General features: G+C 57.0%; 5 protein-coding genes across 6 annotated transcripts; 2 read left to right on the forward strand and 3 right to left on the reverse strand.

The window, feature by feature from the left end:
- Positions 1 to 571: 571 nt before the first annotated feature.
- Positions 572 to 2,031, reverse strand: Wdr83os (WD repeat domain 83 opposite strand). Its single transcript, XM_042670574.1, has 4 exons — positions 1,922 to 2,031; positions 1,694 to 1,799; positions 834 to 931; positions 572 to 737 (listed from the first exon to the last, which is right to left on the reverse strand). Exons 1-4 carry the CDS (start codon positions 1,969 to 1,971, stop codon positions 671 to 673), a joined length of 321 nt encoding a protein of 106 aa, XP_042526508.1. The 5' UTR covers positions 1,972 to 2,031; the 3' UTR covers positions 572 to 670.
- A 98-nt stretch (positions 2,032 to 2,129) lies between these two features.
- Positions 2,130 to 10,801, forward strand: Wdr83 (WD repeat domain 83). The gene is made up of 9 exons (XM_042670572.1): positions 2,130 to 2,466; positions 3,075 to 3,195; positions 3,282 to 3,387; positions 3,853 to 3,901; positions 3,981 to 4,107; positions 7,490 to 7,557; positions 7,650 to 7,758; positions 7,837 to 7,951; positions 10,526 to 10,801. Exons 1-9 carry the CDS (start codon positions 2,256 to 2,258, stop codon positions 10,673 to 10,675), a joined length of 1,056 nt encoding a protein of 351 aa, XP_042526506.1. The 5' UTR covers positions 2,130 to 2,255; the 3' UTR covers positions 10,676 to 10,801.
- Positions 10,693 to 14,658, reverse strand: Dhps (deoxyhypusine synthase). 2 transcript variants are annotated; one of them, XM_042670570.1, is made up of 9 exons: positions 14,423 to 14,658; positions 13,828 to 13,992; positions 13,417 to 13,538; positions 13,242 to 13,338; positions 13,056 to 13,142; positions 12,718 to 12,823; positions 12,537 to 12,640; positions 10,975 to 11,100; positions 10,693 to 10,902 (listed from the first exon to the last, which is right to left on the reverse strand). In XM_042670570.1, exons 1-9 carry the CDS (start codon positions 14,627 to 14,629, stop codon positions 10,810 to 10,812), a joined length of 1,107 nt encoding a protein of 368 aa, XP_042526504.1. In that variant the 5' UTR covers positions 14,630 to 14,658; the 3' UTR covers positions 10,693 to 10,809. The 2 variants fall into 2 exon arrangements, with proteins under 2 accessions (XP_042526504.1, XP_042526505.1); XM_042670571.1 differs by lacking the exons at positions 12,537 to 12,640; positions 12,718 to 12,823.
- A 2,663-nt stretch (positions 14,659 to 17,321) lies between these two features.
- Positions 17,322 to 18,022, forward strand: Gng14 (G protein subunit gamma 14). The gene is made up of 3 exons (XM_042670573.1): positions 17,322 to 17,618; positions 17,708 to 17,800; positions 17,892 to 18,022. The coding sequence occupies exons 1-3, from the start codon at positions 17,340 to 17,342 to the stop codon at positions 18,015 to 18,017; spliced, it is 498 nt and encodes a 165-aa protein (XP_042526507.1). The 5' UTR covers positions 17,322 to 17,339; the 3' UTR covers positions 18,018 to 18,022.
- A 357-nt stretch (positions 18,023 to 18,379) lies between these two features.
- Fbxw9 (F-box and WD repeat domain containing 9) lies at positions 18,380 to 26,232 on the reverse strand. Its single transcript, XM_042670569.1, has 10 exons — positions 25,755 to 26,232; positions 23,640 to 23,779; positions 23,431 to 23,559; positions 20,885 to 20,997; positions 20,713 to 20,804; positions 19,453 to 19,601; positions 19,237 to 19,350; positions 19,051 to 19,140; positions 18,909 to 18,974; positions 18,380 to 18,825 (listed from the first exon to the last, which is right to left on the reverse strand). Exons 1-10 carry the CDS (start codon positions 26,167 to 26,169, stop codon positions 18,751 to 18,753), a joined length of 1,383 nt encoding a protein of 460 aa, XP_042526503.1. The 5' UTR covers positions 26,170 to 26,232; the 3' UTR covers positions 18,380 to 18,750.
- Between the last annotated feature and the right edge of the window lie 729 nt (positions 26,233 to 26,961).

A 26,961-nucleotide genomic window follows, 5' to 3' on the forward strand; every position in this document is an offset into this window, starting at 1 on the left:
ATCCTGAGTTGCACAAGCCTTCCCTCCTCCTATCAATACCTGCAGTTAGTAGAGATTATTCTCCAACAAATGAACTGTAGGAATGGAGGTGAGATCTGTAGTAGAGCACCTGCATAACACGGAGTTGGAGGCACAAAAAACGTCCTAATTCCTTAGGTGGAAAGGCTATTAGCTGCCCTAAGGTAGAGTCACTGTCCTGTCCCTGGTGCCTGACTTCAGTTTCGTATCTTATGAAATAAAGAGGTGAACACCAGAAGGTTCAGCCTGGGACCACACACACACAGACACACACACACACACACACACACAGGCCTATGTGGAGGAACTGGAGTATCCGAAGGAAGAGAAGAGAGGCCACAACAGGACGGCCACAGTGAAAAACTTTATTTAATCAACACTTTCCACAGAAAACAAATACACTCTGAAATATGAAATGTCTCCCCCACAGCATGTCAGGGCAGGGAATGCAAAAATGGTAAGCCTAAGGCTTTTCCCTCTACAATGGAGCAGAAGTTGAACCCCAGGGGAAAAAAAATCAGGTTCTCTCCATCCAGCTGGGGGCCCTGAGCATACCTAGGGCAGCAGCTGAGGGCAAGAGGTGGAGACAGCCAAAGGCTATGCCAGGAAGGTGGATAAAGGGAGTCCACACTGTGACCCCTTGAGGATGACATCACCAGGGGGGCGTCATGGGCTGAGGGTTCTGTAGATAGGACATCACCACAGCAGAGATAGACAGCCTGGGACAGGAAAGAGGTGTCAGTCAGTCCTGGGTGACAGGCCTGGGTTCCTCCACCCTTTAATCAGGACCCCTTCCCTCTTTGGCCAACCCTTACATAAAGCTACTCATCATCTGCTTGGTGTCCTCCGAGCTCCGGGAATTGGCAAAGCTGATGAAGGAGCAGTAGACGGCAACCCAAGCGCACCACTTCAGCTAAGGAAAGATAGATGGACAGGCCCAGTAGGTTAGAGGCAGGCCACCAATCACATCCCCAGCAGCCACTTCCTGATCACTGATCCTTCTTTGTGTAGCTCAAACCTTGCTCCCCTTCACCCAAGAACTCCCTCAGGTCTCATCCCTTTTGGGGGAGTCCTCTGTGTGTATGGTTACCTGAGTGCACACATGCATGCGTGACAGTCCTAGGGCTTGAACTCAGGCCTGAGCACTGTCCCTGGGATTTTTTTGCTCAAGGCTGGCATGGCACTTTACCACTTGAGCCACAGCTCTACTTTTGGCTTTTTTTCTGTCTCTCTCCTGGTAGTTTACTAGAGGTAAGAGTCTCACAGACTTTCCTGTCTGGGGTGGCTTCGAACCACGATCCTCAGATCTCAGCCCTCTGAGTAGGATTACAGGCGTGAGCCTCAGGCGTCCGGCTCAAGTACAGGTTTCTGCCTGGTATGGCAGGCTTCCCAGAGGGGCTAACTGAAGGTGGAGACTTGCGGGATTCAGTTCCCAATTCCAGATATTTGGCACCACACGAGCAAACCTCAATCCGTGCACAATCTGTCACCAAGTACCCAGCTCAGCCTCAATTCCCACTTCTCCTAAAAGTGGGACTTTCCACGTCGGGTCCACACCAGCCCGGCCCCCAGCCAATCCCAGGCCCCACCACCTGGTCACCGGCTTCCTCCCGAGCCCGCCCCCACGCTCATTCTGGGGCGGAGCCACGCCCAGGAACGCTCAGGCGCCGCCCACCTTAAGCATGAGGCCGCACATGCTGAAGATCATGCCCAGCAGGTTCATGTAGTCCGGCGTCGGGTCGTCCAGGGCCGGGTTACTCTCGCTCGGCGGAGGCTTGTACCTGCGGCAGGTTCAAAGGTCACCAGTGGAAGAGCCCGGCCCCCTGGATGGACAAACGCTTCGCCCGGCCCTGACCCACACCCACGGCCGCGAACCCCGTCGCCATGACACTGGAGGCCTCACCTGAGCACTTTGTTGGGCCTCCGTGGGTCGGACATATTGTTGGTGGACATAGCCAGACTGCGACCTGGTCACGCCTCTTCCGCTGGGAGAGTGGCAGCTTCCGGCGCGCGGGAGGGGGGACAGCTTTTAAAGTAGCACCCGGAGCCCTCACGTTTTCGTTCCCGATGGCAAGTGCCAGGATGACGCCGTAGCCAGTGGACGAAAAATGGCAAGAGGCGTAGAATGATCCTGGAGGATAGAAAATGGGAGCCTGAAATCGGACTTGGGTATCCCCCGAGGTGTGACTGAGGTGGCGAGCCCGGATGTTGGAAACCGGAAGTGTCCTGGGGGAACGATGATAACGTTACACCGAGCGTGGAGGTGGGGCGGCGCCAGGCTGCCGCCTTCCTCGGTGCCGAGTGGTCCGTTTCCCCTTTGGCGAGGACGGAGCGGGCCTGGCGCTATGGCTTTCCCTCAGCCGAAGCCGCGGGCCCCGGAGCTGCCCCGGAAGCGGCTGAAGACGCTGGACTGCGGCCAAGGGGCCGTGCGAGCCGTGCGGTTTAATGGTGAGCGCCCCGAATTGCCCCCGGGCCCCCCACCCCCCTCCCCCGCCCCCGAGCGCCCCCCACCCCCCTCCCCGCCCCCGAGCGCCCCACACCCCCCTCCCCGCCCCCGAGCGCCCCCCGCCCCCCCTCCCCGCCCCCGAGCGCCCCCCCCCTCCCCGCCCCCGAGCGCCCCCCCCTCCCCCCTCCCCGCCCCCGAGCGCCCCCCCCTCCCCCCTCCCCGCCCCCGAGCGCCCCCCCCTCCCCCCCTCCCCGCCCCCGAGCGACCCCCCACCCCCCCTCCCCGCCCCCGAGCGCCCCCCCACCCCCCTCCCCGCCCCCGAGCGACCCCCACCCCCCTCCCCGCCCCCGAGCGCCCCTCACCCCCCCCTCCCCGCCCCCGAGCGCCCCCCACCCCCCTCCCCGCCCCCGAGCACCCCCCGCCCCCCTCCCCGCCCCCGAGCGCCCCCCCACCCCCCCTCCCCGCCCCCGAGCACCCCCCCCTCCCCGCCCCCGAGCGTCCCCCACCCCCCCTCCCCGCCCCCGAGCGCCCCCCACCCCCCTCCCCGCCCCCGAGGCGCCCCCCCTCCCCCGAGGCGCGGCCCGGTGATCCCCAGCCTGATGTCCCCCAGCGGATGGCCATTACTGCCTGACGTGCGGCAGCGACAAGACCCTCAAGCTGTGGAACCCACTGCGGGGGACGCTGCTGCGGGCGTACAGCGGTCACGGCTACGAAGTGCTGGACGCGGCCGGGTGAGCTGGGGGCGAGGCCCCGGGACGCGGGCGCCGAGGCTGCGAGCGATCGGAAGTCGGCGTTGACCCCCTTTCTTGGTCTCCAGCTCCTTTGACAACAGCCATCTCTGCTCCGGCGGCGGGGACAAGGCAGTGGTGCTGTGGGACGTGGCCTCTGGGCAGGTCGTGCGCAAATTCAGAGGCCACGCGGGGGTAAGCGCCAGCGGGAGACCTTTAGCGTGGGAGTGGCGGAGGGGTGGTGCCCAGGACATCCACTACAGCGGTCCCCAGATGTCCCTGTCCCCACGGCCAGTCACGGGGAACCTCTCACCTGCGACCCTCTCTACTCCTTGGACCCTGTGTTGTTTTATTGGTTTTTCTGCCGGCACTGGAGCTTGAACTCAGGGCCTGGACGCTGTCTCTCAGCTTTTTCACTCAAGGCTAGTGATCTGCCACTTGAGCCACAGCCCCACTTTCGGCATTTTGGTGGTTAATTGGAAATAAGAGTCTCGAGGACTTTCCTGCCAGCGCTGGTCTCCAACCCCGATCCTCAAGTCAGCCTCCTGAAGTAAATAGGATTACGATTACAGGCATGAGCCACCTGCGCCTCTGGGGACCCATATTTAGCCTTGTCTTCCAAGGCCTACTTCCTGTTGAGTAGCAATGTCTGTTTCTCAGAAGGTGAACACGGTGCAGTTTAATGAAGAGGCCACAGTCATCCTGTCCGGTAAGTCTGAGGCCTGGTAGGAAGAAGTAGGGGGCTGTCCAGCACCCCTAAACTGACCGCCTTCATGCTGGCCTCCCAGGCTCTATTGATTCCAGTATCCGCTGCTGGGATTGCCGGTCTAGGAGGCCCGAGCCCGTGCAGAAGCTGGACGAAGCCAGGGACGGCGTATCCAGTGTAAAGGTGTCAGACCATGAGGTCCTGGCAGGGTGAGTGGGTGCAGGACCTCTGTCCACCCCTGGCGACCACTGGAAACCAAATCGCTTCTCGGTGCTCAGACTCTCATTTGCTTTCTGGGTTACAGTTAATAAATTAGATAATGAGTACATTTTTTCGGGGGGAGATGGTCATGGGGGTCTTGAACTCTGGGCCTAGGTGCTGTCCCTGAGCTCTTCAGTTCAAGGCTAGCGCTCTACTGCTTTGAGCCACAGCACCACTTCCATTGTTTTTGTGGGTAATTGGAGATAAGAGTCTTTGGACTTTCCTCCCCAAGCTGGTTTGGACCCACAATCCTCAGATCTCAGCCTCATGAGTAGCTAGGAACACAGGTATGAGCCGCCAGTGCCTGGCATACATTTCTTTTTGGACAAAGTCTCACCCCTTCCCTTACTCTCTCCAAGTTTTTACTTCCAGTCACCATTCAGAGGTCGTGTAGTTCATTTTCCACAGTGTCTGTTAGTGCCACTGCTGCGTTTGTTCACCCATCGTCCCTTCATTTCTTGCTTCCCCCCATACCCTCCCAAAGACAGATAAACAAAGACAAAAAGAAAACAAAGGAAAAACCCTCATTTCTACTTCCTGGAGTTCATTTTGATAAATATTATTTTTTACATGATCAGATGCACATAGACATTGAGCCTTTGTGTTTCTCTCCTAAGAATATCCTCCTTTTGGGGGCTGGGAAGGTTGTTCAGTGGTAGAGTGCTTGCCTTGCATGCATGAGGCCCCAGGTTCAATTCCTCAGCACCATATAAGCAGAAAAAGCCAGAAGTGGTACTGTGGCTCAAGTGGTAAAGTACTAGCCTTGAGCTGAAGAGCTGGGGGACAGCGCCCAGACCCAGAGTTCAGGCCCCACAACCGACACAAAAAAAAAGAAAGAAAGAATATCCTCCTTTGGTTCATTTTGCTTTTTTGATCAAGGCTGGCACTCTACCACTTACTACAGGCATGAGCCACCAGTGCCTGTCCCGGAATTTTTATGTATGTTATTTTTTTTTTTAATAAATGAAAGGAAAGGAAGTAAGTGCTTACCATAACTACCTTTTTGTGTCAGAGTTAATGGAAAAAGGGAAATTCTCTACCAGACAGTTGAAACTGGCTTGCTGGCGGGGATTTGGCCATAGTTCCTCTCCTGGTTTTTCGGAAGTTCAGATAGCAGTTTCGGTTTGGTAATGTGTAACTTCAATGTGGCCAACTTCCTTCATGTGTATTCAGGTGCTGCGGCTAGGCATTGTGCCTTTGTGTTCCTCTTCTAAGAATATGCTCCTTGGATTCACTTTGCTTTTTTTGATCAAAGCTAGCACTTGCCACTTGAGCCACACCACACCTCCACTTCTAGCTTCTTGCTGGTTAATTGGAGATAAGACTCTGGAATTTGTCCACCCAGCCTGGCTTTGAACTTTGATTCTCAAATCACCAGCACCTTGCTTCATTTTGATTTTTTTTATAATTCTTTTTTATTGTGAAAATACTGTACAGAGGGATTACAATTACATGGGCAAGATAATGAGTACATTTCTTATCAAGCATTGTAGCCTCCTTTGTTTCCCCTTCCCATCCCATCCTCCCCGACCCCCGCACCCAACTCCCCCCACCACCACCAAAGTTGTATCATTTTGATTTTTTTTAGCCTAGGCTGTTGGGTCCAGTATAGCCAGCTAAATACAAAGCAATGGCCTCTTGTCAGAGTTACTTTACACCTTGCCCCTTGGACTGCACATTTGTCTGCTTTCAGCCTTCAAACCCCAGTGAGAATGTTGCACACTTGAGGAGGCCTTTATAGATCTCCTAGTGGAAGAAGCTGCTTCTGGCTCTCCAGGAGCTACACCCCAGGCCTGTAACCCCAGAAGGGGGTACAGTTAGCACAGGAGAGTCAGTCCCAAATCATAGGCCACCCCGGTTACATAGTGACAGCTTGTCACAACCAAAAAGAAAGAAAGAAAGAAATACAGCCGATAAGCTGGGCGCCAGAAGCTCACACTGTCATCCTAGCTACTCAGGAGGCTGAGATCGAGGATCACAGGTCAAAACCAGCCCAGGCAGAAAAATCCATGAGATTCTTACCTCCAATGAGCCACCAAAAAGTCAAAACTGGGACTCAAGTGGTAGAGTGCTAGTCTTGAGCAAAAAAAAACTTAGGGACAGCACCCAGTAGCTGTACACACGCGAGTTGACCACACTGAAATTCCACATCACCTAACTGAAACTAAGTAGTTATCGAAACTTCCTCAGAAGCGACTCCCCCAGCAGGCCAGTTTCAGTGGGCATGAGAGGGAAGTTCCTTCTAACGCAATTGAAGCAGTGATGATAAGAACCAAGGGAACTGGAGAAGGCACGAGAGAAGCTCTCTTGCGGCACTTGATTTTATTTTTTTTTTGGTCGGTTGTGGGGCTTGAACTCTGGGCCTGGGCGCTGTCCCTCAGCTCTTCAGCTCAAGGCGAGCGCTCTACCACTTGAGCTACAGCGCCACTTCCAGTTTTCTGGTGGTTTATTGGAGATAGGAGTCTCACAGTCTCGCCTGCCTGGGCTGGCTTTGAACCACGATCCTCAGATCTCAGCCTCCTGAGTAGCTAGGATTACAGGCGTGAGCCACCAGCGCCCGGCTCTTGCGGCACTTTAGATAGTTGTAGTAGGGTTGGTGGGGTGAGCCCAAGCCCTGTGATGTTGGGAGACTCAAAGCTTGGGGAGGGTGCCACCTAGTGTAAAACTGAGGGAAGAGCAAGCACTCGAGATCAAGAAATGCGTTCAGCAGGGGGGAACGGGGCAATTCTCATTAGCAACAAAGAAAACATCTACACACCTGGTACAGATGCAGTGTTTTGTTTCATTTGTTTTTTGGGGGAAGCACTAGGGGTGGATCATGAGGCTTCATTAACACCAAGCAAGCTACACCCCACCCAGCTCTGCTTTTTTTTTGCCAGTCCTGGGAAAGGCCCTGAACTCAGGGCCTGGGCGTTGTCCCAATCTAGCTCTCTACCACTGAGCCACAGCACCACTTCCAGCTTTTTCTGTGTCTGTGGTACTGAGGAATCGAACCCAGGGCTTCATGAATGCTAGGCAAGCACTCTACCACTGAGCCACCTTCCCAGCCCTGGATCAGCCATCTTTGATCTGCAGGTAGATTCACAGGGTGGACTTTTGTGGCAGTTGATCTGTAGAAGGGGGATCGAGGAGGGCCCTAGGGGCTTGGAAGGGGGTCTGTAGATCCTCGGAGACAGGTAATGATGGGCCTGAGTCTCGCACCAGAACCTCCAAATCCCAGTCCTACACGGGAAGAGCAGGGCCGGCCCTGCTCACAGGATGCTGGGCTAGAAGAGGAGCACCCCAGTTGCCTGAGCTAACCCTGGCCTTCTGGCCCACCCTCTGCTGCAGCTCCGTGGACGGCCGCGTGAGGCGCTATGACCTGAGGATGGGGCAGCTCTTCTCAGACTATGTGGGCAGTGAGTGTGGCCCAGGCTTGGGGAACAGACAGGGGAGGTGCAGTGGCCAGGGGCACCCCAGCCTCACCCCCTCTATCCTGTCCTCCCTCCAGGCCCCCTCACCTGCACCTGCTTCAGCCGGGATGGGCAGTGCATCCTGCTGTCCAGCCTGGATTCCACCTTGCGGCTTCTGGACAAAGACACCGGGGAGCTGTTGGGCGAGTGAGTCTGCACAGTGCTGGGGTCCTTCCCCTCCCTCAGCCCAGGGTCCTCACCGAGACCTCATCCCGCCCACCCCAGGTACACGGGGCACAAGAACCAAGAGTACAAGCTGGACTGCTGCCTGAGTGAGCGGGACACACACGTGGTCAGCTGCTCTGAGGATGGGAAGGTGTACTTCTGGGACCTGGTGGAGGTGAGCCTTAACTCTCCCCCCCCAGCCCCTCTGCCAGCCCTGCCAGCCCTGGGTCTGAGGAGAGTGAATAATAGGGTCCAAAAGGAATGACAGAGCTGGAAGGGCGTTCCAGGCAAAGGGAATAGCATATGCAGAGACACAGAGGCAAGGCACATACACCAGTCATGAGGCTTTAGAGCCCAGTGCTGTGGCTCACACCTGTAATCCTAGCTGGTCAGGAGGATGAGACCTGGCAGGATCAGGGTTCAAAGCCTGCCTGGGTAAAAAGGTCCCGAGGCTCTTATCTTCCATTAGTCAACAGAAAGGGCTGCGGGTGTGGTTGGAGCAGTAGAGGGCCAACTAAGCAAGCAAGCTGAGCAAGCAAAGCCCTGAGGTAAAGCCCTGGTACCGAACAGGGCTTTGCGAAAGTGGCAGCAGCCGGATGAAGGTCAGATAGGACCACGAAACCAGGCTGAGCCACAAGAAAGAACAGACCCTGGGCCAGGGCAGCAGATGGCGGAGGTCAGCACACTTGATTGCTCTCCCAGTGTCCTCAGCTGTGGCTGCCAGCCCGGCCTGTGCTTGGGCTGGGGACGGCCATCTCCGCTTAGGTTAGTCACATGGAGATGGGGGGATTGGAGGCCAGTGACCGTGTTCTGCCTCTTTTTTCTTTGTTTTTGAATTCGCTGTGGGGCTTGACTCAGGGCTGTCCTTCACGTCTCTGTGCTCAAGGCTGGTGCTCTGCCACTTGAGCCACTGCACCACTCCCAGTTTTTGAGTGGTTCATGGGAGATAAGAGTCTCACAGGTACTTTCCTGCGGGAGCTGGCTTTAAATCACAATCCTCCTATCTCAGCCTCCTAAGTAGCTAAGATTACACGCATGAACCACCATCACCCATCTTTTTCTTTTTCTTTTTTTTTTTTTTGCCAGTTCTGGGGCTTGAACTCAGGGCCTGGGCACTGCCCTTAGGCTAGCACTCTACCACTTAAGCCACAGCACCACTTCCAGCTTTTTCTGTGTGTGTATGTATATGTGGTACTGAGGAATGGAACCTAGGACTTCATGCATGCTAGGCCAGCACTCTACCACTAAGCCACCTTCCCGACCCACACCCATCTTTTTCTTTCTTTTTAATATTGGTTGTGGGCTTCAACTCAGGGCCTGGGTGCTGTCCCTGAGCGTTTTTCCCTCAAGGTTAGTGCCCTACCACTTTGAGCCACAGCACCACTTGGTTTTTCTGGTCGTCAATTAAGAGTCACAGACTCTCTTGCCCAGGCTGGCTTTGAGCCCCCACCCTCAGATCTCAGCCTCCTGAGTAGGAGGATTAAAGGCGTGAGCCACCAGCGCCAGCCTGGTAATTTGCCTCAGAGGGAGGACACAGTGGGACACGGCTGTGCGAGGGTGACGAGGAAGTAGTGTTCAGAGCGTGTCTGCGAGGCTGTCCCGGGGGTGTGGCTCAGCGGCAGAGCACCTGGCTAGTAAAGCACCGCCCTGGGTCCCATCACCAACCCTGCAAATAAGAAGAAAAGAGGCCGAGTGCCAGTGGCTCACACCTGTCATCCTAGCTACTCAGGAGGCTGAGATCTGAGGATCTCGGTTCAAAGCCAGGCCAGGCAGGAAAGTCCGTGACACTCTCGTCTCCAGTGGGCCACCAGAAAACCAGAAGTGGCGCTGTGGCTCAAGTGGTAGAGCATTCACCTTGAGCTGAAGAGCTGAGATAGCACTCAAGCCCAGAGTTCAAGACCCACGACCAACTGGGGGGGGGGGGGGCGGAGAAAAGGGGGCCCAGGGGCCTTAAATCTCTAGTTTAAGGATGTTTTCTTTTAAATGAGTAGTGTATAGGAAAGGAGCCCCATTTATTTAACAAGGCTTCTTGTCCTTTATTATCATAAAATGTAAATATCACGAGGTGGTTGGTTCTCTAGAATGCCTACAGAATGCCTTAGAGTCCATCTATAAGATAGTTTTGCTTGTTTGCTTTTTTGTCAGTTGTGGGGCTTGAACTCGGTCTGGGCGCTGTCCCTCAGCTCTTCAGCTCAAGGCGAGCACTCTACCACTTGAGCCACAGAGCCACTTCCAGCTTTTTCTGCTTATGTGGTGCTGAGGAATCAAACCCAGGGCCTCATGCATGCAAGGGGGAAGCACTGTACTGCTGAGCCACCTTCCCAGCCCAAAATAGAAATATTTATATGCTCCAAACTTTGCAAGTTGCAGTCCATAGTCATTCGGCCTGTTGCTTCTGTGTCTGTGATATCTATTGTGCTACATTAAATGTATGCACTGCTGACAGGTGCTGGTGGCTCAGGCTTGTAATCCCAGCTAGTCAGGAAGCTGAGATCTGAGGATCAAGGCTTGAAGCCAGCTGGGGCAGAAAAGCCCCTGTGAGAATCTCATCTCCAACTAACCCCAGAAGTAGCTTTTTTATGGCTCCAGTGTTAGAATGCAAGCCTTGTGCAAATAGAGTGGTAAGGACAGTGCCCAGGCCCAGAGGTGGGGGGGGGGGGGGGGGGGGTCCTGGTCTGGTCCATGTTTGAAGGTTGAGAGCTTTGGGGTGGGGATAGCTGGCCACTGCTAACCACTCCTTGATTCCCAGGGTGCCCTGGCGCTGGCCCTGCCTGTGGGTCCCGGTGTGGTACAGTCGCTGGCATACCATCCCACAGAGCCCTGTCTGCTAACAGCGATGGGGGGCAGCATCCAGTGCTGGCGGGAAGAGGCCTTTGAGGTGGAGGATGGGGCGGGCTGAGCCCAAGGACCAAGACGGAAGCACCAACAGAGACCATTTATTCCAGAGACAGTGTGGGCCATGGAGTTGGGAGGAGCTTGTGTACAAACTAATAAATAAGGGGGCGTGGCCTTCCTGGCTCCTTCCGGTTCTTCTCAGTCCTCCTTCTCAGGGGCAAAGGCATCTGCTTTCTGGGCGAAAGTCTCAGCCACGAGCAGGGGGAAGACCAGAGAGGCATCAGCATAGACCTGCAGAGAGACAGGGTGAGCGGGGAAACCAGGGGACCCGGGAAACCCAGGGCCCAGACAGCCAGCTTCTACCTTGACCGGCTGTGCATCCATCCGGATCTTGCCCCAGGACACAGCCTCATCAGGCCGGGCACCCGAATCAGAGCCATCAAACTCCTGGGCCGTGTTGATGTATACTGCGTAGTCAGCCCCGTTCCTCTGGAGGGAGAGAATGGGAGGGGTAGGGCAGGGCAGGCCTGGTCAACCAGCACGTCGGCCGAGGGGCAAATCCCTCATCAGGAAAGATCTGACCAAGCCTGGAGTCAGGGCCGGCTAGAGGAATAAGAGCCCTCCCTGGTCGTTCCCAGAATCCAAAACACTTCAGACCCAAGATATTGCCAAGATTCCATGGTGGAAAATTCCACAGTGGATCTGTGACCAGTCACAAACCACAAACAAGCTAGAAACTGCACGAGATCACCTGCAGCCTGTGTGCAGGTGCTCACAGGCTTGCATCTTTTTTTAGGGGGGAGGGAGGGAGTCAGTCATGGGGCTTGAACTCTGGGCCTGGGCGCTGTCCCTCAGCTCTTCAGCTCAAGGCTAGCACTCTACTGCTTGAGCCACAGCGCCACTTCCAGTTTTCTGGTGGTTTTATGGAGATAAGAGTCTCATGGACTTTCCTGCCCGGGCTGGCTTTGAACCATGATTCTCAGATCTCAGCCTCCTGAGCAGGAATCCAGGCATGAGCCACCAGCGCCCAGCAGTCTGAGATTCTTATCTCCAGTTAACCACCAAAAAGGCACAAGTGGAGCTGTGGCTCAAGTGATAGAGACCCAGTCTTAAGCACACATCAAACCCTAAAGGACACTGAACCTCTGTGAACAACCCTCTGCTCTACCTACCTCAGAAGACCTTTGGTCCTGCCACCTTTGGTCCTGGTTCATTCATCCCATCACCATCTCTGTTCCTTTCATGGCCATCAGAGGGCGCTGGAGGCCCCTTTTACCTCAGCAAGTTTCAAAGTGCTTCACCCCAGAGAAGCCCTGTAGCAACGCCAAGGCGCTGGCCAGGCCCCTGCAGCCGCTTAGCTGCTCACTGCCAGCTTCAGTCACTCAGGGCCTTAGCCAGAGCTCTTCCTAGAGGTAACCACACACCTTCCCAAAGCCTCTGCTCACATCAGTTTCTTGAAAGCCTATTTCTGCCCCTTACTCATCTGGCTTTTTTTTATTTTGGCCGGGGGAGGGAGAGAAGGGGGAATTGAACTCAGGTCCTGGGCCCTGTCCCTAAACTTGAGCTCAAGGCTCTTGCTGTACCACTTGAGCCACATCTCCACTTCCGGCTTTCTGGCTGTTAAATGAAGATAAGAGTCTCAAAGGCTTTCTTTCTGCCCAGACTGGTTGCAAACTTCTATCCCCAGATCTCAGCTAGTAAGTGGCTAGCATTATAGGCGTGAGCCACCAGTGCCTGGCTCATCCAACCCACACTACACTCAGGGTCTGTGTTGCCCAGGCTGGCATCAAACTCCTGGGCCCAAGCAATCCTCCTGCCTCGGCCTCCTCAGCTGAGACTACAGGTATGTGTCACAGCTGTGGCCTATGCCTTGGACCCCATGTCTACACAATGGGCATAAGATGGGCAGGGACCACTCCACTCACCATGAGGTTGGCGTTGGCAATATGGTGCTTGACCACACCTCCACCCAGGATGATCATCCCAGTGCGCTTGGCAAAGATGGCCTGTGTGTTGATGAGCCGCAGGTCTGTGGAGAGAAGGCTGAGCTTGGGCATTGGTCTCAGTGGGTCCTTTCCCCACTCCCCTGGGGCTGTAGCACCTCACCCTCCACGATGTCCAGTACCAGGCCTGGGTTCTTGTAGGAGTGGAAGAAGATCATGTCTCCTATTGAGCCATCAGTGAGCGCTGGGCTCAGCACGGGGATGTGGTTCTGAGGGAGGACAGGGCGGGCAGCGACTGCAGCTCCAAGCCTGCAGGGGGCGCCCTGGCTCCCACCCCAGTGGCATCTCTAGGGTTTCACTAGCTGTGGAACTAGGGTGACAACACTTCCTGACTCAAGAGGAGGAAGATGTGAGCAAACGCATACGGAATGCCTAGCAAAAGCAAAGGCTTTTGTTACTTTTCAGATTCTGGGGTTCACTCTGCCCTTGCCCAGCCCTCACCTTCTGGGCCCAATAATACACTGACTCCGGGTTGTTGATTTCCTTGCCTAGACGGGCAATCATCTTCGAAGGCGTCCACTTCACACCCTAAAAAGGGGGGGGGGGGGGAGACAGTTTTAGTCCACACCTGCCCTGACTCCACTATTCTGGCGCCACTCCCATACACATACAACACGCCAGCGCCACCTCCGTGTTCTGCTCCAGAACCATCTGGTCCAGGATGGGCATCAGCCAGTCTTCAAACTTGCAGTAATTGTCATTGGGCACCAACAAGTTCCCAATCCTGGGGGCAGGAGACATGGGAGTCAGTCTGCGGGACCTCCTCAGCCCAGTTCTGCCCAATACCTTTTGTGGCTCTCACCGATTGATCCCATTCTCCCGGAGTTCCTTTCCCCTGAGGCTGAACTCGCCCAAGTAGGTGGGGGCCAGGCACTTGATGAAATCCTCCTCCACACCCCCGGCCGTGGTCACCAACACATCCACCTGCAGACACAGAGCAGTGAGGTTGGCCTTCATTGTTGGCAGGACTCCAATCAGCCTTCACCTATGACCCTCCGTGGGGAGCCTGCTACAAAGCCAAGCTCAGCTGTGACCCCAGGGGCAGAGCACCAAGCTTGAGGGAAAAAGTCAAGGGACACAATGCCCAGGTCTTGGATTCACGTTCTAGGTCCAGCAAAAAAGAAAAAAAAGCCCTATCTCCCATGTTATGGAGATGACCGATGAGTTTCACTGCTCAGTAATTGAGGGACCAAAGCCACCATGCGATCCTTACCATACTGTGCTGCACCAGGTAACGAATGGTCTCCCGGAGGCCTGAACTGATGAGGTTGGAGGTATAGCCCAAGAAAATGGTGCAGCCGGTGAGCGGGCGGCGGCTCTGGGTCAGGTCTGCGTGCTCATCTTCCTGCTGCGCCAGTGGCTCCAGCTTCTTCTCGATCTGAGTAGAAAGGCCAAATTTGGGCACTGGCCCCAGACCCCATCCCCAGAACCCCAGGTGGGACCCCGAAGTCAGATTCTACCTCTTGGTCCTAGCCACTCAAGGACACAGAGACCGAGGCCTGCCCCCGCTGCGGCCCTACCCCTTTGCAGTGGCGACCTCAGTGGGAATCAGAGAGGATCAGTCCTCTTCCCCGTTGGAAGTCCACTGAAAGAGACTGAGCTCCTGACTGAGGCGCCTCCGGCTCCCTCCCGGGCTTCGTCCACTTCCCCGCGCTTGCCCGGGCTGAGAAGCGGCCGCCCGCTTAGACCCCATTCGCCCCCAGCACGGCGCTCCCGCCACAGAGCCGGCCCCGCCTCCCCGCCACCTTATTGGGCCTCTCGCGGAGGGCACGCCCCCCCGCGCAGGAAGTCCCGCCCCCGGGCCGCACCATGGCGTTGACTTGCTGCACGGCGCGCCCGAAGTTGGTCGCCTGGAAGCCGGTGGTGCCGAAAGCCTGCAGAAGCGCGCGGTAGTCCACGCCGCGGCTGAAGTCGTAGCCCCGGACCTGGGCGCTCTCGGGCGGCAAGGCCGAGCTGTGCTTCAGCACGGCGGCCAGCGCCGCGGCGGGCGCCTTCGCTTCCGGGGACCCCTCCATCGGCCTCCCGCCCCCGGCCGCCCCGCGCGCCTCGGCCAGCACCGGAAGAGCTCCCTCCAGAGCCCGCGACGGGCCGGAAGCCCCGGTCACGTGACCGGCGCCAGCGCCCGAGGGCGCGGCCATGTTGGCGCGTCTGTTCCGTACCACGGGAGCCTGGAGCAGCCAATCTTCTCCGACTTCGCCTTTGCGCAGGATTGAGGGCGCCGCTCTGCAGGGTCGTGATTCCTCTTGGTGCCCCGCAACCCCCACACAGGACACGGCCCCTTCCTTAGCTACCATGTCCTGAGAGGCCTGCCGCCGGGTCTGGGATCCAGGGCTGACATCGCCCCCCCCCCCCGTGGTCTCCCCCACTTCCGAAAGACTCTTGGAGAACATGAAGTCTGTCCTACACTCGGACTGGGCTAGGTCCGGAGATTTAGTGGGAAGAATGGGGACCCTGCCATCCGGGAGCGTATCTGATGGAAAGAATAGAACATTCCCAACAAAAGGGGCTGGGAAGGTGGCTCAGTGGTAGAGCGCTTGCCTTGCATGCCTGAGGCCCTGAGTTCCATTCCTCAGCACCACATAAGCAGAAAATGCAGAAAAAGCTGGAAGTGTGGCTCAAGTGGTAGAGCACTAACTAGCCTTGAGCTGAAGAGCTGAGGGTCAGCGCCCAGGCCCAGAGTTCAGGCCCCACGACTGACAAAAGTAAAAAAAATTACCAACAAAGTCAAGTGTCCTTGAGGATCTCATCAGGATTATCAGTGACAAGAATGGGAATGGGTGGAGGGATTGGTGCATTGGAGGGACAGGTGACTGGAAAGTTTCCAAGGAAGGGACATTTGAACCAAGGCAGATGATTGAGAAAGACTCTATACAAAGATCTAGGAAGAGGAGCTGGGAATGTGGCTTAATGGTAGAATGGATGCCTAGCATGAATGACACCCTGGGTTTGATTCCTCAGTACCACATACACAGAAAAAGCTAGAAGCAGAGCTGTGGCTTAAGTGGTAGAGTGCCAGCCTTGAGCAAAAGAAGCTCAGGGACAGTGACCAGGCTCTGAGTTCAAGCCCCAGGACTGGCAGAAGAAGAAAAAAAGATCTACAAAGACATCAATTTCCCCCACAGGAGACAGAACCACCCGTGCAAAGGCCCCAAGGTGGATACCTACCTCCTTTATTGGGAATCAGAACCTCTTGACATCCTCACCTAGATCTGAGTTGCCTGGTATGGACTGAGGTGCTTCAAGTGGTAGAGCACCTGCCTTAGCAAACATGAGGCACTGAGCCCAAACCCCAGTACTGAACCTCCAGCTAACCCTGCCCCTTCCAGTACCGTCCCTCCAGCTAACCCTGCCCCTTCCAGTACCGTCCCTCCAGCTAACCCTGCCCCTTCCAGTACCGTCCCTCCAGCTAACCCTGCCCCTTCCAGTACCGAACCTCCAGCTAACCCTGCCCCTTCCAGTACCGTCCCTCCAGCTAACCCTGCCCCTTCCAGTACCGAACCTCCAGCTAACCCTGCCCCTTCCAGTACCGAACCTCCAGCTAACCCTGCCCCTTCCAGTACCGTCCCTCCAGCTAACCCTGCCCCTTCCAGTACCGAACCTCCAGCTAACCCTGCCCCTTCCAGTACCGTCCCTCCAGCTAACCCTGCCCCTTCCAGTACCGAACCTCCAGCTAACCCTGCCCCTTCCAGTACCGAACCTCCAGCTAACCCTGCCCCTTCCAGTACCGAACCTCCAGCTAACCCTGCCCCTTCCAGTACCGAACCTCCAGCTAACCCTGCCCCTTCCAGTACCGAACCTCCAGCTAACCCTGCCCCTTCCAGTACCGAACCTCCAGCTAACCCTGCCCCTTCTGCCTTCCAGGAAATGGCTCCATCCTCAGCTAAAAATCTGTAGTAGTTGACTCCATGCTAGTGAGGCTCAGGATTAATCTCCAGCACTGTGTGTGTGTGTGTGTGTTTGTGAGAGAGAGAGAGAGAGAAAGGGACAGGTTCATCATGGGGCTTGCTATCCTTGAATGTTTTCGCTTAAGGCTAGCTCTCTACCACTTGAGCCACAGCACCACTTCCAGTTTTCTGAGTGGTTCATTGGAGGGAGATAAGAATCTCACAGACCCCCCCCCCCCCACACCTTTGAACTGAAATCATCAGATCTCAGCCTCCTGAGTAGTTAGGATGACAGGTGTGAGCCATTGGCGCCCAGTTAGTGGACAGGTTTTGCTGGGGGCTTTTGTTTTGTTTAATCCCAGTACTGGGACTTGAACTCATGACCTCATACTCTTGCTTAGCCTTTTCTGATCAAAGCTAGTATTCTACCATTTGAGCATAGTTCTGAGCCCCAGTTCCACTCACTTCTGGCTTTGTGGTAGTTACTTGAAAATGAGAGTTTCATGGACTTTTCTACCCGAGCTAGTGTTGAGCTGTGATCCTCACATCTCACTTCCTGAGTTGCTAGGACAGGTGTGAGCCACAGGTGCCTGGCTCGGCGTGTTTCTTTTTCCTTTTGCTGGTCTGGGGATGGAACCCAGGACCTTACCCAAAGACCCCAGCCCCAGGAAGATAGATTTTATTCAAGGACTTAAAAGCAGAATCTAGTCTCCTGGCGTGTGAGAGAGTATGTACTGCCACAGGGAGAGGAGAGGCAGGCCAGGTCCCCGGCCCAGGCTGGGGGGCTGGAGAGGGGGCCAGCAGCAGCGTGTGCACGGTCAACAGGGGACCCAGCAGGTTAATGCGAGGCCTGGGTGTTCTTGCTTCTTCAGCCAAGTTGTTCAACCCCCAGGGGACCCAGGGGACACGTGACACCAGGGCAGCCGCTGGGCCTCCTAGGGCAGGGACCCCCTCTGCTGCGGCAGCTGGTGACATTTCACTGGGCTCTGGCTTCAAAGTCTCCGTGGGGGTTGGAGAGGCCAGGCTGTGGGGGAGGGGCCGGAGCGAGCGGGGTGGCCGTGGCCCGGGAGGAGCGGGCAGCCAGGCGTCTTCAGGAGTCCTCGGCAGAGGGAGGTTCGAGGTGAGCCTGGCTGGTCATCCTGGGCCCCCACAGGAGGCAGGGCCGCGGCTCTGGCTTGCTCACAGCCCCCTCCCCCCCCACCCCCCCAGATGTCCAGCAAGGTGGCAATCGGCAGTGACATTGGACAGGCCCGCCGGGCGGTGGAGCAGCTGCGGATGGAGGCGGGCATCGACCGCGTGAAGGTGAGGGCAGGGTGGGGGGAGGGGAGGAGGGAGAGGGGCACAGCTTGGGGATGGGGGGGCGGCCTGGCTGACCAGACACATGGGTCTGCAGGTGTCCAAAGCAGCTCGCGACCTGCTGCAGTTCTGCACGGAGCAGGCCAAAAGTGACCCTTTCCTGGTGGGCATCCCGGCTGCCACCAACCCCTTCAAGGAGAAGAAGCCCTGTGCCATTCTCTGAGCCCCACTCCATGGCAACGGGGACCCTCCAATAAACATCACGTGATCGCTCCTTGCGGCTCACCTGCCCTGAGCGGGCAGAGGGGGGTGGGGGCGGACAGGGCCACTGTGGGCACAAGGGATCTGACCCCCCACCCCCACCCCCTTCCCTCCCAACCCTGGCCAGTTCCCAGGCAGGGCAGCCGCACGCACGCACCCACGGGCCTCACCCCTCCCCTGCACCCTCTCCCTCCCCACACACACCTGGGGGTCACAGGGGCAGCAGCTGCTGCTCACTGTCCTTCTGCTGGGTTCCCCAGGGCACACCCAAGGGCCCCCCATCCCAGGTCGGGGCTGGGGGAGGAGGAAGCCACACGCCACCAGTCTGCACACTCCACAGGTTTATTCCTCCTCACTGTCACCAGAGAGGAGTTTCCAAACACTAACAGAACCAGGGCCCCGGCCGGGCACGGTAGCACCCACCTGGCATCCCAGCAGCCAGGAGCCACAAGCAGGAGGCAGCCTGGCTACACAGTGAGACCCTTTCCACAAAACGACATGCAAGGTGCAGGGGGAGCGGCAGGTCCCTGAGGGGCCAGGTGGGGGCCAGCACGGGACCCACCGAGCCAGGCCCAGGACTCCGTGCCCAGGCCTGTGGGGCAGGGCAGAGGCAGCACCAGTGGGGGAGGTCCCCAGGAAGAGGCCAGGCTTGCCTGGGTGGGCAGTGCACACCAACAGCCGCGGCGGCGTCCTGCTCAGGCCTGCAGCCTCCAGACCTCCAGCGAGGAGTCCTCCGAGGCGGCCACCACCAAGTTGCCCTCAGCACAAATCTGGATGGGGTGGGGGTGGGGACCCGGGAGTCAGGGGGGGCTGGGGGGAGGGTGCTGGAGGGGGGGCTGGGGGCGGGGCTTACCCCATTCAGGACTCTGTGGTGGCTGCGGGTGCAGATGGTCCAGGGCGGGTCCGTGGGCACGTGGACCTGGGAGGGGCAGAGGTCAGAGGTGAACAGGTGGGGGTCTCTGGGCGATGGGGTCGGGGTGGGGTGCTGTCCTCACCCGGATGGTCTTGTCGATGGACGTGGTGTACAAGGCTCCCAGAGAGTGTTTGATCCCTGTGATGTGCGACTTATGGCCCACGTTGAAGGACTGTGGGGGAGGGGGGGGGGTCAGTGGACAGGCAAGTCACTCCCAAGCCGCCCCGCCCCCCGGGAGGCACAGGCAAGGGCTGGGGTCCTGGCACACCCGGACAAGCTGGAAGCAGCCATGGCGGTTGGCGAAGACTTGCAGCTGGCCCAGGTTGTCGCCGGCCCAGAGCTGGGGCTGCTGGTAGGACATGCAGAGCAGGTAGGAGTCCATCTGTACACAGGATGCAGACACGGCTTGGAGCGGCCTGGCCTGCAGCCCGGGTCCCTCCAGGACCCCTGGAACGGGGCGGAGAGGAGGGAGGGGAAGTCCCACCTGCAGCCGCTGCTGAACACGGTTGGCCCGCCGGTCGACCACCACCAGCGTGCGGTCCTCGCTGCTGGAGATGATGTGCCTGTCGTCGGCCAGCAGCGCCAGGACGGCGCCCGAGTGCAGCCGCCAGTTCTGCAGCAGGGCTGGGCCAGCTGGGGGGGCAGGCGTGGAGGGCGCCATCAGAGGCCCCCATCCTACCCGGCCAGAACCTCCCAGCTGCTCAACCCTACCTCCTGTAGCTCTCCCCCCTTCCTCTCTCCCCTCTCCCCCTCCCCCAGCTAGATCCACAGTCCGGCTTCTTCCTGCCTTCTCTCACTACAGGGGTGCGCACCTCACCCACCCTGACCCCAGCTCCAGCTCCAGCGCGCCCTTTCTTTCTTGTTTTTATTTTTTATTTTTTTCTCTTTTTCCGGTACCAGGCTTTGAACTGGTGGCCTTGCACACATTAGGCAGGTACTCTGCCACTAGAGCCATGACTCAGCAGACGTTCAGTGGCAGAGAATAGGAATACATGGATAAACCACAGAAGGCAGGTGTGGTGGTTTGTGTGCCTGTAAACCCAGCTCCTGGGGAGGCAAGAGCTGGAGGATTTCTGTCAGAGGCTGGCCCGGGGAAATCCTGAGACCTTATCTGAAAAGTAACTAAGACGGAGGGGCTGGAGGTGTGACTGAAGTGGCAGAGGTCTCGAGTTCAAACCTCAGTGTCATCCAAAAGGGAAGGGAAGGGAAGGGAAGGGAAGGGAAGGGAAGGGAAGGGAAAAGGGAAGGGAAGGGGAGGGGAAGGGAAAGGGAAGGGGAAGGGGAAGGGGAAGGGGAAGGGAGGAAAGAAGGAAGGAAGGGAAGAGAAAGAGCGAGGGAGGGAGGGAAGGAGGGAGGGAAAGAAGGAAGGAAGGGAAGAGAAAGAGGGAGGGAGGGAGGGAAGGAAGGAGGGAGGGAAGGAAGGAAGGAAGGAAGGAGGGAAGGAAGGAAGGCAGGCAAGGAGGGAGGGAAGGCCAGGAGGGAGGCAGGCAGGGAGGGAAGGGAACGTGCAGGAGCTAGGGGGGAACCGGCGGTCTCCGGCACACTATGCCCACGTGCCCAGCCAGCCCATGACTAAGATTTTACAATAGGGATAACTGGGGCTCCAGGGTGCTTGGCATCATACGGCTGGCAAGTGGGGGTGAGGATCCCCCAGTGGGCCGAGTGGCCCTGCGCGCACATGGCACTGTGGAGGGTACAGCGCTGGCTGGGCGGCCAGTCAGGGGCCACGGTGTCCTGCACCCACCTCGGGGGTCGTAGAGGGCCACCTTCCGGTCATAGGTCCCGGCCACCAAGATGTCAGGGCGGTAGTCAAGGCACAGCACGGCTGCCTTGCCCCTGGGGACACACAGACCACACGCTGAGGCAGAGGCCACACAGGGCCCTCCACCCCACTCCCCTGCCCACGCCCCTCACACTTTATCTCTCCAAACTGCTGCCCTTCGGCCGCCATGTCCCACAGCTTCACCGTGCTGTCCCAGGAGCCAGAGCACACGTGGTGGTCCTGTGCCGCCAGCGACCACACCCAGCCCTGTGGGACAGGGCACGCGTCACGCCAGCCCCCCACGCCCACGGGGCGAGCAGGCAAGCTGAGGCTCAGAGAGGTAAACAGACTCACCCTAAACCACACAGCTTTTCTTCCCCAACACAAAAATCTGACAGGTGCCAGTGACCATCCCACCCCGCAGGAGACACAAACAATGGAGGGCCAAGTCTCTGTGACACGGGGTTCAGGCCTGCGGGTCTGTCTACCTCAGAACCAGTAACACTGGTTTTTAAGGGTGGGGCCTTGTGTAGTCATGGTAAGTGCCCTGCCCCTGATCACACCCAGAAGTCAAGGAAAAATATGATAGAATTCTCAGACGAGCCAGATGTTAGTGGCTCACATCTGTCATCCTAGCAATTCAGGAGGCAGAGATCTGAGGAGCCAGCCTGGGTAGGAACGTCCATGAGATTCTTACCTCCAGTGATCCATCAGAAAACCAGAAGCGGCACTATGGCTCAAAGTGGCTAGCCTTGAGCACAAAAGGTGATGGCCAGCATCCAGGCCCTGAGTTCAAGCTCCAAGGCAGACCAAAACAACAAAAAAATAAAGAATTTTCAGGCAATTCTTGATTTTAGTTTTGGCTTGATTTTTGGTGGTGTGTGTGTGTGTGTGTGTGTGTGTGTGTGTGTGTGTGTGTGTGTGTGTGTGTGTGTGTGTGTGTGTGTGTGTGCGCGTGCGCATGTGCTGGTCCTGGGGCTTGAACTCAGAGCCACAGCTGTTCCTGACCTTTGTGTTCAAGGCTGGAGCTTAACCACTTGAGACATAGCTCTACTTCCAACTGGTAACTGGAGATAAGAGCCTCACAGACTTCTTGCCTTGTCTGCCTTTGAACCTTGATCCTCGAATCTCAGCCTCCTGAGTAGCTAGGTATACAGGTATGAACTATTGATGCTGGAATCAGGAATCCTTAATAGCATGCAGTTGTAGATTGAAGTTAGCAGCGGCAGCAAGGAACCTGAAACCGCTTCTGTTTCATAAACTCTGCTGTCGCCTGCGCATTGCACATTTTTGCCTCTGTTCAATTCGGTCATGTGCACCAAGTGAGGGAAATCTTCCACACTGTAACAATTTCACTCTACCACATAGAAAAATCTCATTAATCTCAGTTACCAGGGAGGCCCAAGCAAAAAGATCATGAGACTAAGTAAGACCAGCCCAGACAAAGTGAGGGACACCCTATCTCAAAACAAAAGGGCTGCCGGGCGCTGGTGGCTCACACCTGAAATCCCAGCTACTCAGGAGGCTGAGATCTGAGGATTGCAGTTCAAAGCCAGCCCGGGCAGGAAACTCCATGAGACTCTTATCTCCAATAAACCACTAGAAAACCCAAAGTGGCGCTGTGGCTCAAGCAGTAGAGCGCTCACCTTGAGCTGAAGAGTGCATGGACAGTGCCCAAGCCCAGAGTTCAAGCCCCACGACTGACCAAACAAAACAAAAAAACAAAAAAAGGGGCTGGGCTGGGGGTATAGCTCAGGGGCAGGGCGTGTGCCTAGCATGCAGGAAGCCATGGGTTCCATCCCCAGAAAGGCCCCCTTCCCCTCCAAAAACAAGGGCCCTTGGGCTGGGAAGGTGGCTCAGTGGTAGAGTGGTAGACTGACTCATTTCTCCCCAAATCCTCCACGGAGGGTGCTGTAACAGAGAGCTCATTTCATAAATGATGAAACTGGGGCACAGAGAGGTTGAGTCACCCACCCACCCAAGGTTACACAACCAGGATGTAGCAGATTGGGATTTGGACCCCAAAAGCCAATGGCCCTGGACCATCTTAATGAGTGGTGGAGGCACTTCCTGGCAGACAGCTGTGAGCAATCTAGCCATTTAGTCCCCAAAGACAGCCTTGCAAGAGGGACTCTTTTTTCTTTTTTTGTTTTTTTGTGGTCAGGCATGGGGCTGAACTCAGGGCTTGGGCACTGTCCTTGAGCTTATTTGCTCAAGGCTAGCACTCTACCACTTTAGGTCTCACAGACTGTCCTGCTTTGACAAGCTTTGAACAGATCTGAGCCTCTTGAGTAGCCAGGGTTACAAGTGTGAGCCATCAGTGCCTAGCTTTTTTTCTTCTTTCTTTCCTTTTGCTGGTTTTTGGGACACAACCTGGCCATGTAATCCAGGATGGCCCGGAACTCCCAAACCAATGTCTCCACAAGTGCTAGGATTATGGGTGAGAATCACCATGCCTGGCCCCACTCAGCCTATTGACATGTACTTAACATCTACTGTGCCAAAGCCTGAAAGTTGAGTGTTCACATTAACGCACGACCCATCGCCATTCAGCCTCATCCTAACCAGGGCCCAGTGCAGTCACACAAAGTCCCACCAGCTACTGCTGAGCAGGATTGCAATCTGGCCAGCCTGGCACCTTCCCACCTCACATCTCTCCCCCTCCCCTCTCCCCCCCCCCCACACCTGGTGGGCACTTACCTTGTGTGTGCTGTTCTTCTCTGTGCCCAAGGACTTGACCAGGACCCGGCTAGGCTCCTCCCCTAGCCGCCGCAGGTCCCACAGGTTGACATTGCGATCTCGAGAGCCAGACAAACAGAGCGTCCCACCCTGGGAGGGGAGCAAAGAGACATGGAGCTGGAGCCACTCTGGCCCACCTCCGCCTGTCCTTCCCCACGAGCTCCCCTCACCTGGAGCAGCAGCACTGAGTCAATGGATGCAATGTGCCCATCAGCCAGGCAGAAGTACTCAGCCCGACGCCCATCCTCCGCCCAGCAGGCCAGGTGGTGCTCCAGTTCAATGCAGGCCGTTGGCCAGTCGAAGTCCTCCTCTGTAGGGCACCATCACAGGGTCCCCTTTGGGTACCAGCTGGCTGAGCCCACCCCTCGCTGCCAGACTTGGTGCAAGCACCACCTAGATTCTTCCAGGAAGACCCAGGTTCTGGCCTTTGAGCTAATCATTCACCCACCTCCTCGGCTGGTTGTGCTCACCTCCCAGCTGTTTCCAAACACTGGGTCTCAAGCCCACCTTTCCAGCCTTCATTCCCCCAACCCAAGCCAGGCAGATGGTAGTTTCAGGAAGCCAAGGAGGTTCAACCTCAGGTCTTCAATCATCAGGCTGGGGTCTCATGATTCAGCCTCCTAGTGGGGTACCGTGGCTCAGAACTATAATCCTAGCTACGCTGTATGTGTGGGGAGGGCACAGGAGTGTCCACACAGGTGTGTGTGTGTGTGTGTGTGATGTTTCTGGTGCTTGAACTCAGGACTTGAGCCCTGTCCCTGAGCTTTTTTTTTTTTTTTTTTTGCTCAAGGAACTCCACTTCTGGCTTTTTTGGTGGTTAGAGATAAGAAGCTCAAGGGCTGGGGGCTGGGAAGGTGGCTCAGTGGTAAGAGTGCTTGCCCTGCATGCATAAGGCCCTGGGTTCGATTCGCTCTGAGTTCAAGCCCCAGGACTGCCCCCCCCCAAAAAAAAAACCTTAATGACTTTGCTGACTGGGCTGGCTTTGAACTGCAATCCTCAGATCTCAGCTTCCTCAGTAGCTAGGATTATAGGCATGCGCTATTAGTGCCCAGCTTTCTACATACTTTAGAGGTAGAGACAGAAGGATCTTGAGTTACAGGCCTGACAGGACAGTTAGTGATACCCTGTCTCAAAACCGAAATAAAAAGCTAGGCAGCAGAACCTTATGCCTGTTAGCCTAACTACACAGGGGGCTGTCATTGGTTAACTGGAGGTAAGAGTCTCCTGGCCCTTCTTTCTGGGCTGCCTTTGAATCCTTATCCTTAGATCTCAACGTTCTGAGTAGCTGGGATTACAGGCATTAACCACCAGCACCTGGCTTATGTATCCAACTCATTAAAAGGAAGTCTGACCAAGTTGTCCATAGCTACATCTTCATACACCTTGACACAGGAGACCACCTCCCCACCCCCCTCCACCCCACCCCCACCCGCTTCAGATTAGAGGAATCCCCTCTGCCTCCATTAGGGGAATCAATAAGCCTATGTGTGCTCATGTTCCATCAAGGGCCTGGAGTACAAATAGCAGAATCAACATCTCCAAATCAACTGTATCAATCAAGGTCTCTCTCCTCCTTCCTAAGCCATCTTCCCCCACCCCTCTTGTGGACCAGTAAACTCAGAAGCAGAATAAGTAAGTGATCATCAGCCCTAAACCCTAAGCTAGGGGAAGGGATGCCACCCTCGGGCCCTTCTTGAGTCAATGCCTAACGAGGTAAAGGGTTTGGGTAGCTATACCCAAAGCCTGAGGATTCTTGAGCTTATTCTGAGCCCCATGAACAGCCCAAGACATCAAGTCTCAGTGTATTCCTGCAACAGGCATCAAGGCCTTGATATCAGCAGAGAATCCTGGTCAGGAACCCTAACAGGTGAGACCTCAAGATCCAAATGTCTGCTTCATGATTCACTAAGAAGTGAGCATCGGGCTGGGAAGGTGGCTCAGTGGTAGAGCGCTTGCCTTGCATGCATGAGGCCTGGGTTCGATTCCTCAGCACCACATACACAGAAAATGCCGGAAGTGGCGCTGTGGCTCAAGTGGTAGAGCACTAGCCTTGAGCTGAAGAGCTGAGGGACAGCGCCCAGGCCCAGAGTTCAGGCCATGACCGGACCCAAAAAAAAAAAAAAAGCGAGCATCACCCGAGCCTCCAAGCCTCAGCCTCCATGCCCCGGCTGCAAAAGCCACGAAGCCTGCTTTTCGTGGGTGCCTATGGCTCCCTAGGTACCTCTCCCCACCCTATCCTCCAAGCCTGACCCGGGCGGGCGTCCTCGGGCCCCCGGAGCGCGCACCTTCCACTACTGGGTAGGGCGCGCGCACGCGGCGCCGCGCGCGCAGCCTCCAGGTGACACGGTCACACACCAGGTCGCGCAGCGCGTGACACACGCGCGACAGGACGTGCAGCACGAGGCGCGCGTCCAGGTAGGCGCAGATCTCGAGTAACAGCTCCGGAGGGAGGCTCAGCAGGCCCGGCCTTCCCACCGGAGGGAAGCTGGCCGCGGCCCGGGGCTCCACGGCGCCCGCGGACGCGGCGGGCCTGGGCAGCAGCGAGGCGCGCGGGGGCGCGGCCCTGGGCTGCAGGGGGCTGAGCACGCGGGCCACGTACGCTTCGGCCTGCGCGTCCGGATCGGGCTCCGGGTCCGGCTCCGGGTCCGAGTCGTCGTCCCAGGCTCGAGGAAAATCGCCAGGCTCTGGGGAAAGTTCCATGGCGACCGGGCGGGCGCGGCCAGCCCGCCCTCCGAGCCGCCGGCCCCGCGTCCCGTCTCCTAGGCAGCGAGAGGTTACTTCCGGAGATGCCCTTCCGGCGCCACCTGATGACGTCGAAGCGGGCCGGAAACGAGCGCGACGCAGCGGGATGGGCGTCTGTGGCGGCGCCGGGCGGCGCCTCGGCAGGTGGAGCTGAGTCCCGCGTGGCGCCCGCATCTTCGTGGCCGGCATGGGGAGGCTGACGCCGATTTTCTTGCTGGCTTCCTTTCTTTGCCGGCCCTGGGGCTAGCGCTCTCCCAGCTGAGCCACAGCACCATGTCCAGAGGCCCGATTATAAAAGACACCGATAAGCTGTTTCCCTGGCTGGCCTCGAACTTACCGTCCTTCGGCCAGCGTCCGCAGCAGCTGGGATTAGAGGAACGCTCCACCGCACCCGATTTAACCAGCAGCTGCGCGCGCGTGCGTGAGTGCGTGCCGGGCCAGTGCTGTGCTAGGCTCGCTCCTCACAGCCTGTACTCGACCACCCTTCTGTTGGATCATTTGGAGTCTCAAGGTCTATTCTATCACGGCTGGCAATGACCCTCCATCACCGGATCGCTGGCTTCTCCGGCGAATTTTGGTGTCGGGACTGGATTTGAACTCAGGATCTTAACACATAAGGCTGGTACTTTAACACGTGAACCACAGCTCCGCTTTAGGGTCTTCAGGTGCTTGATTGGACATAAACCTTTTTTAAAATGTTCCAGGGGCTGGGAAGGTGGCTCAGTGGTAGAGTGCTCGCCTAGCATGCGT

Source organism: Dipodomys spectabilis, unplaced genomic scaffold, assembly GCF_019054845.1.
Source record: "Dipodomys spectabilis isolate Male_0828 unplaced genomic scaffold, ASM1905484v1 ptg000573l, whole genome shotgun sequence".
NCBI classification, from domain to species: Eukaryota; Metazoa; Chordata; class Mammalia; order Rodentia; family Heteromyidae; genus Dipodomys; species Dipodomys spectabilis.

Excerpts from the sequence above, each read along its gene's own strand:
- Wdr83 (XM_042670572.1), top strand. The coding sequence starts at position 2,256 with ATGATAACGTTACACCGAGCGTGGAGGTGGGGCGGCGCCAGGCTGCCG. Across the intron at positions 3,196-3,281 it reads GAAGTGCTGGACGCGGCCGG|CTCCTTTGACAACAGCCATC; the intron begins GTGAGCTGGGGG and ends CTTGGTCTCCAG. Across the intron at positions 7,759-7,836 it reads ACCGGGGAGCTGTTGGGCGA|GTACACGGGGCACAAGAACC; the intron begins GTGAGTCTGCAC and ends CGCCCACCCCAG.
- Wdr83os (XM_042670574.1), bottom strand. The coding sequence starts at position 1,971 with ATGTCCACCAACAATATGTCCGACCCACGGAGGCCCAACAAAGTGCTC. Across the intron at positions 1,800-1,921 it reads AGGCCCAACAAAGTGCTCAG|GTACAAGCCTCCGCCGAGCG; the intron begins GTGAGGCCTCCA and ends AACCTGCCGCAG. Across the intron at positions 932-1,693 it reads TGTGCGGCCTCATGCTTAAG|CTGAAGTGGTGCGCTTGGGT; the intron begins GTGGGCGGCGCC and ends ATCTTTCCTTAG.
- Gng14 (XM_042670573.1), top strand. The coding sequence starts at position 17,340 with ATGCGAGGCCTGGGTGTTCTTGCTTCTTCAGCCAAGTTGTTCAACCCC. Across the intron at positions 17,619-17,707 it reads TCGGCAGAGGGAGGTTCGAG|ATGTCCAGCAAGGTGGCAAT; the intron begins GTGAGCCTGGCT and ends CCACCCCCCCAG. Across the intron at positions 17,801-17,891 it reads CGGGCATCGACCGCGTGAAG|GTGTCCAAAGCAGCTCGCGA; the intron begins GTGAGGGCAGGG and ends ATGGGTCTGCAG.
- Fbxw9 (XM_042670569.1), bottom strand. The coding sequence starts at position 26,169 with ATGGAACTTTCCCCAGAGCCTGGCGATTTTCCTCGAGCCTGGGACGAC. Across the intron at positions 19,602-20,712 it reads GGCCCTCTACGACCCCCGAG|CTGGCCCAGCCCTGCTGCAG; the intron begins GTGGGTGCAGGA and ends CTGCCCCCCCAG. Across the intron at positions 18,826-18,908 it reads ACCACAGAGTCCTGAATGGG|ATTTGTGCTGAGGGCAACTT; the intron begins GTAAGCCCCGCC and ends CACCCCATCCAG.
- Dhps (XM_042670570.1), bottom strand. The coding sequence starts at position 14,629 with ATGGAGGGGTCCCCGGAAGCGAAGGCGCCCGCCGCGGCGCTGGCCGCC. Across the intron at positions 12,824-13,055 it reads TGTATTATTGGGCCCAGAAG|AACCACATCCCCGTGCTGAG; the intron begins GTGAGGGCTGGG and ends GTCCTCCCTCAG. Across the intron at positions 12,641-12,717 it reads GGTACTGGACATCGTGGAGG|ACCTGCGGCTCATCAACACA; the intron begins GTGAGGTGCTAC and ends TTCTCTCCACAG.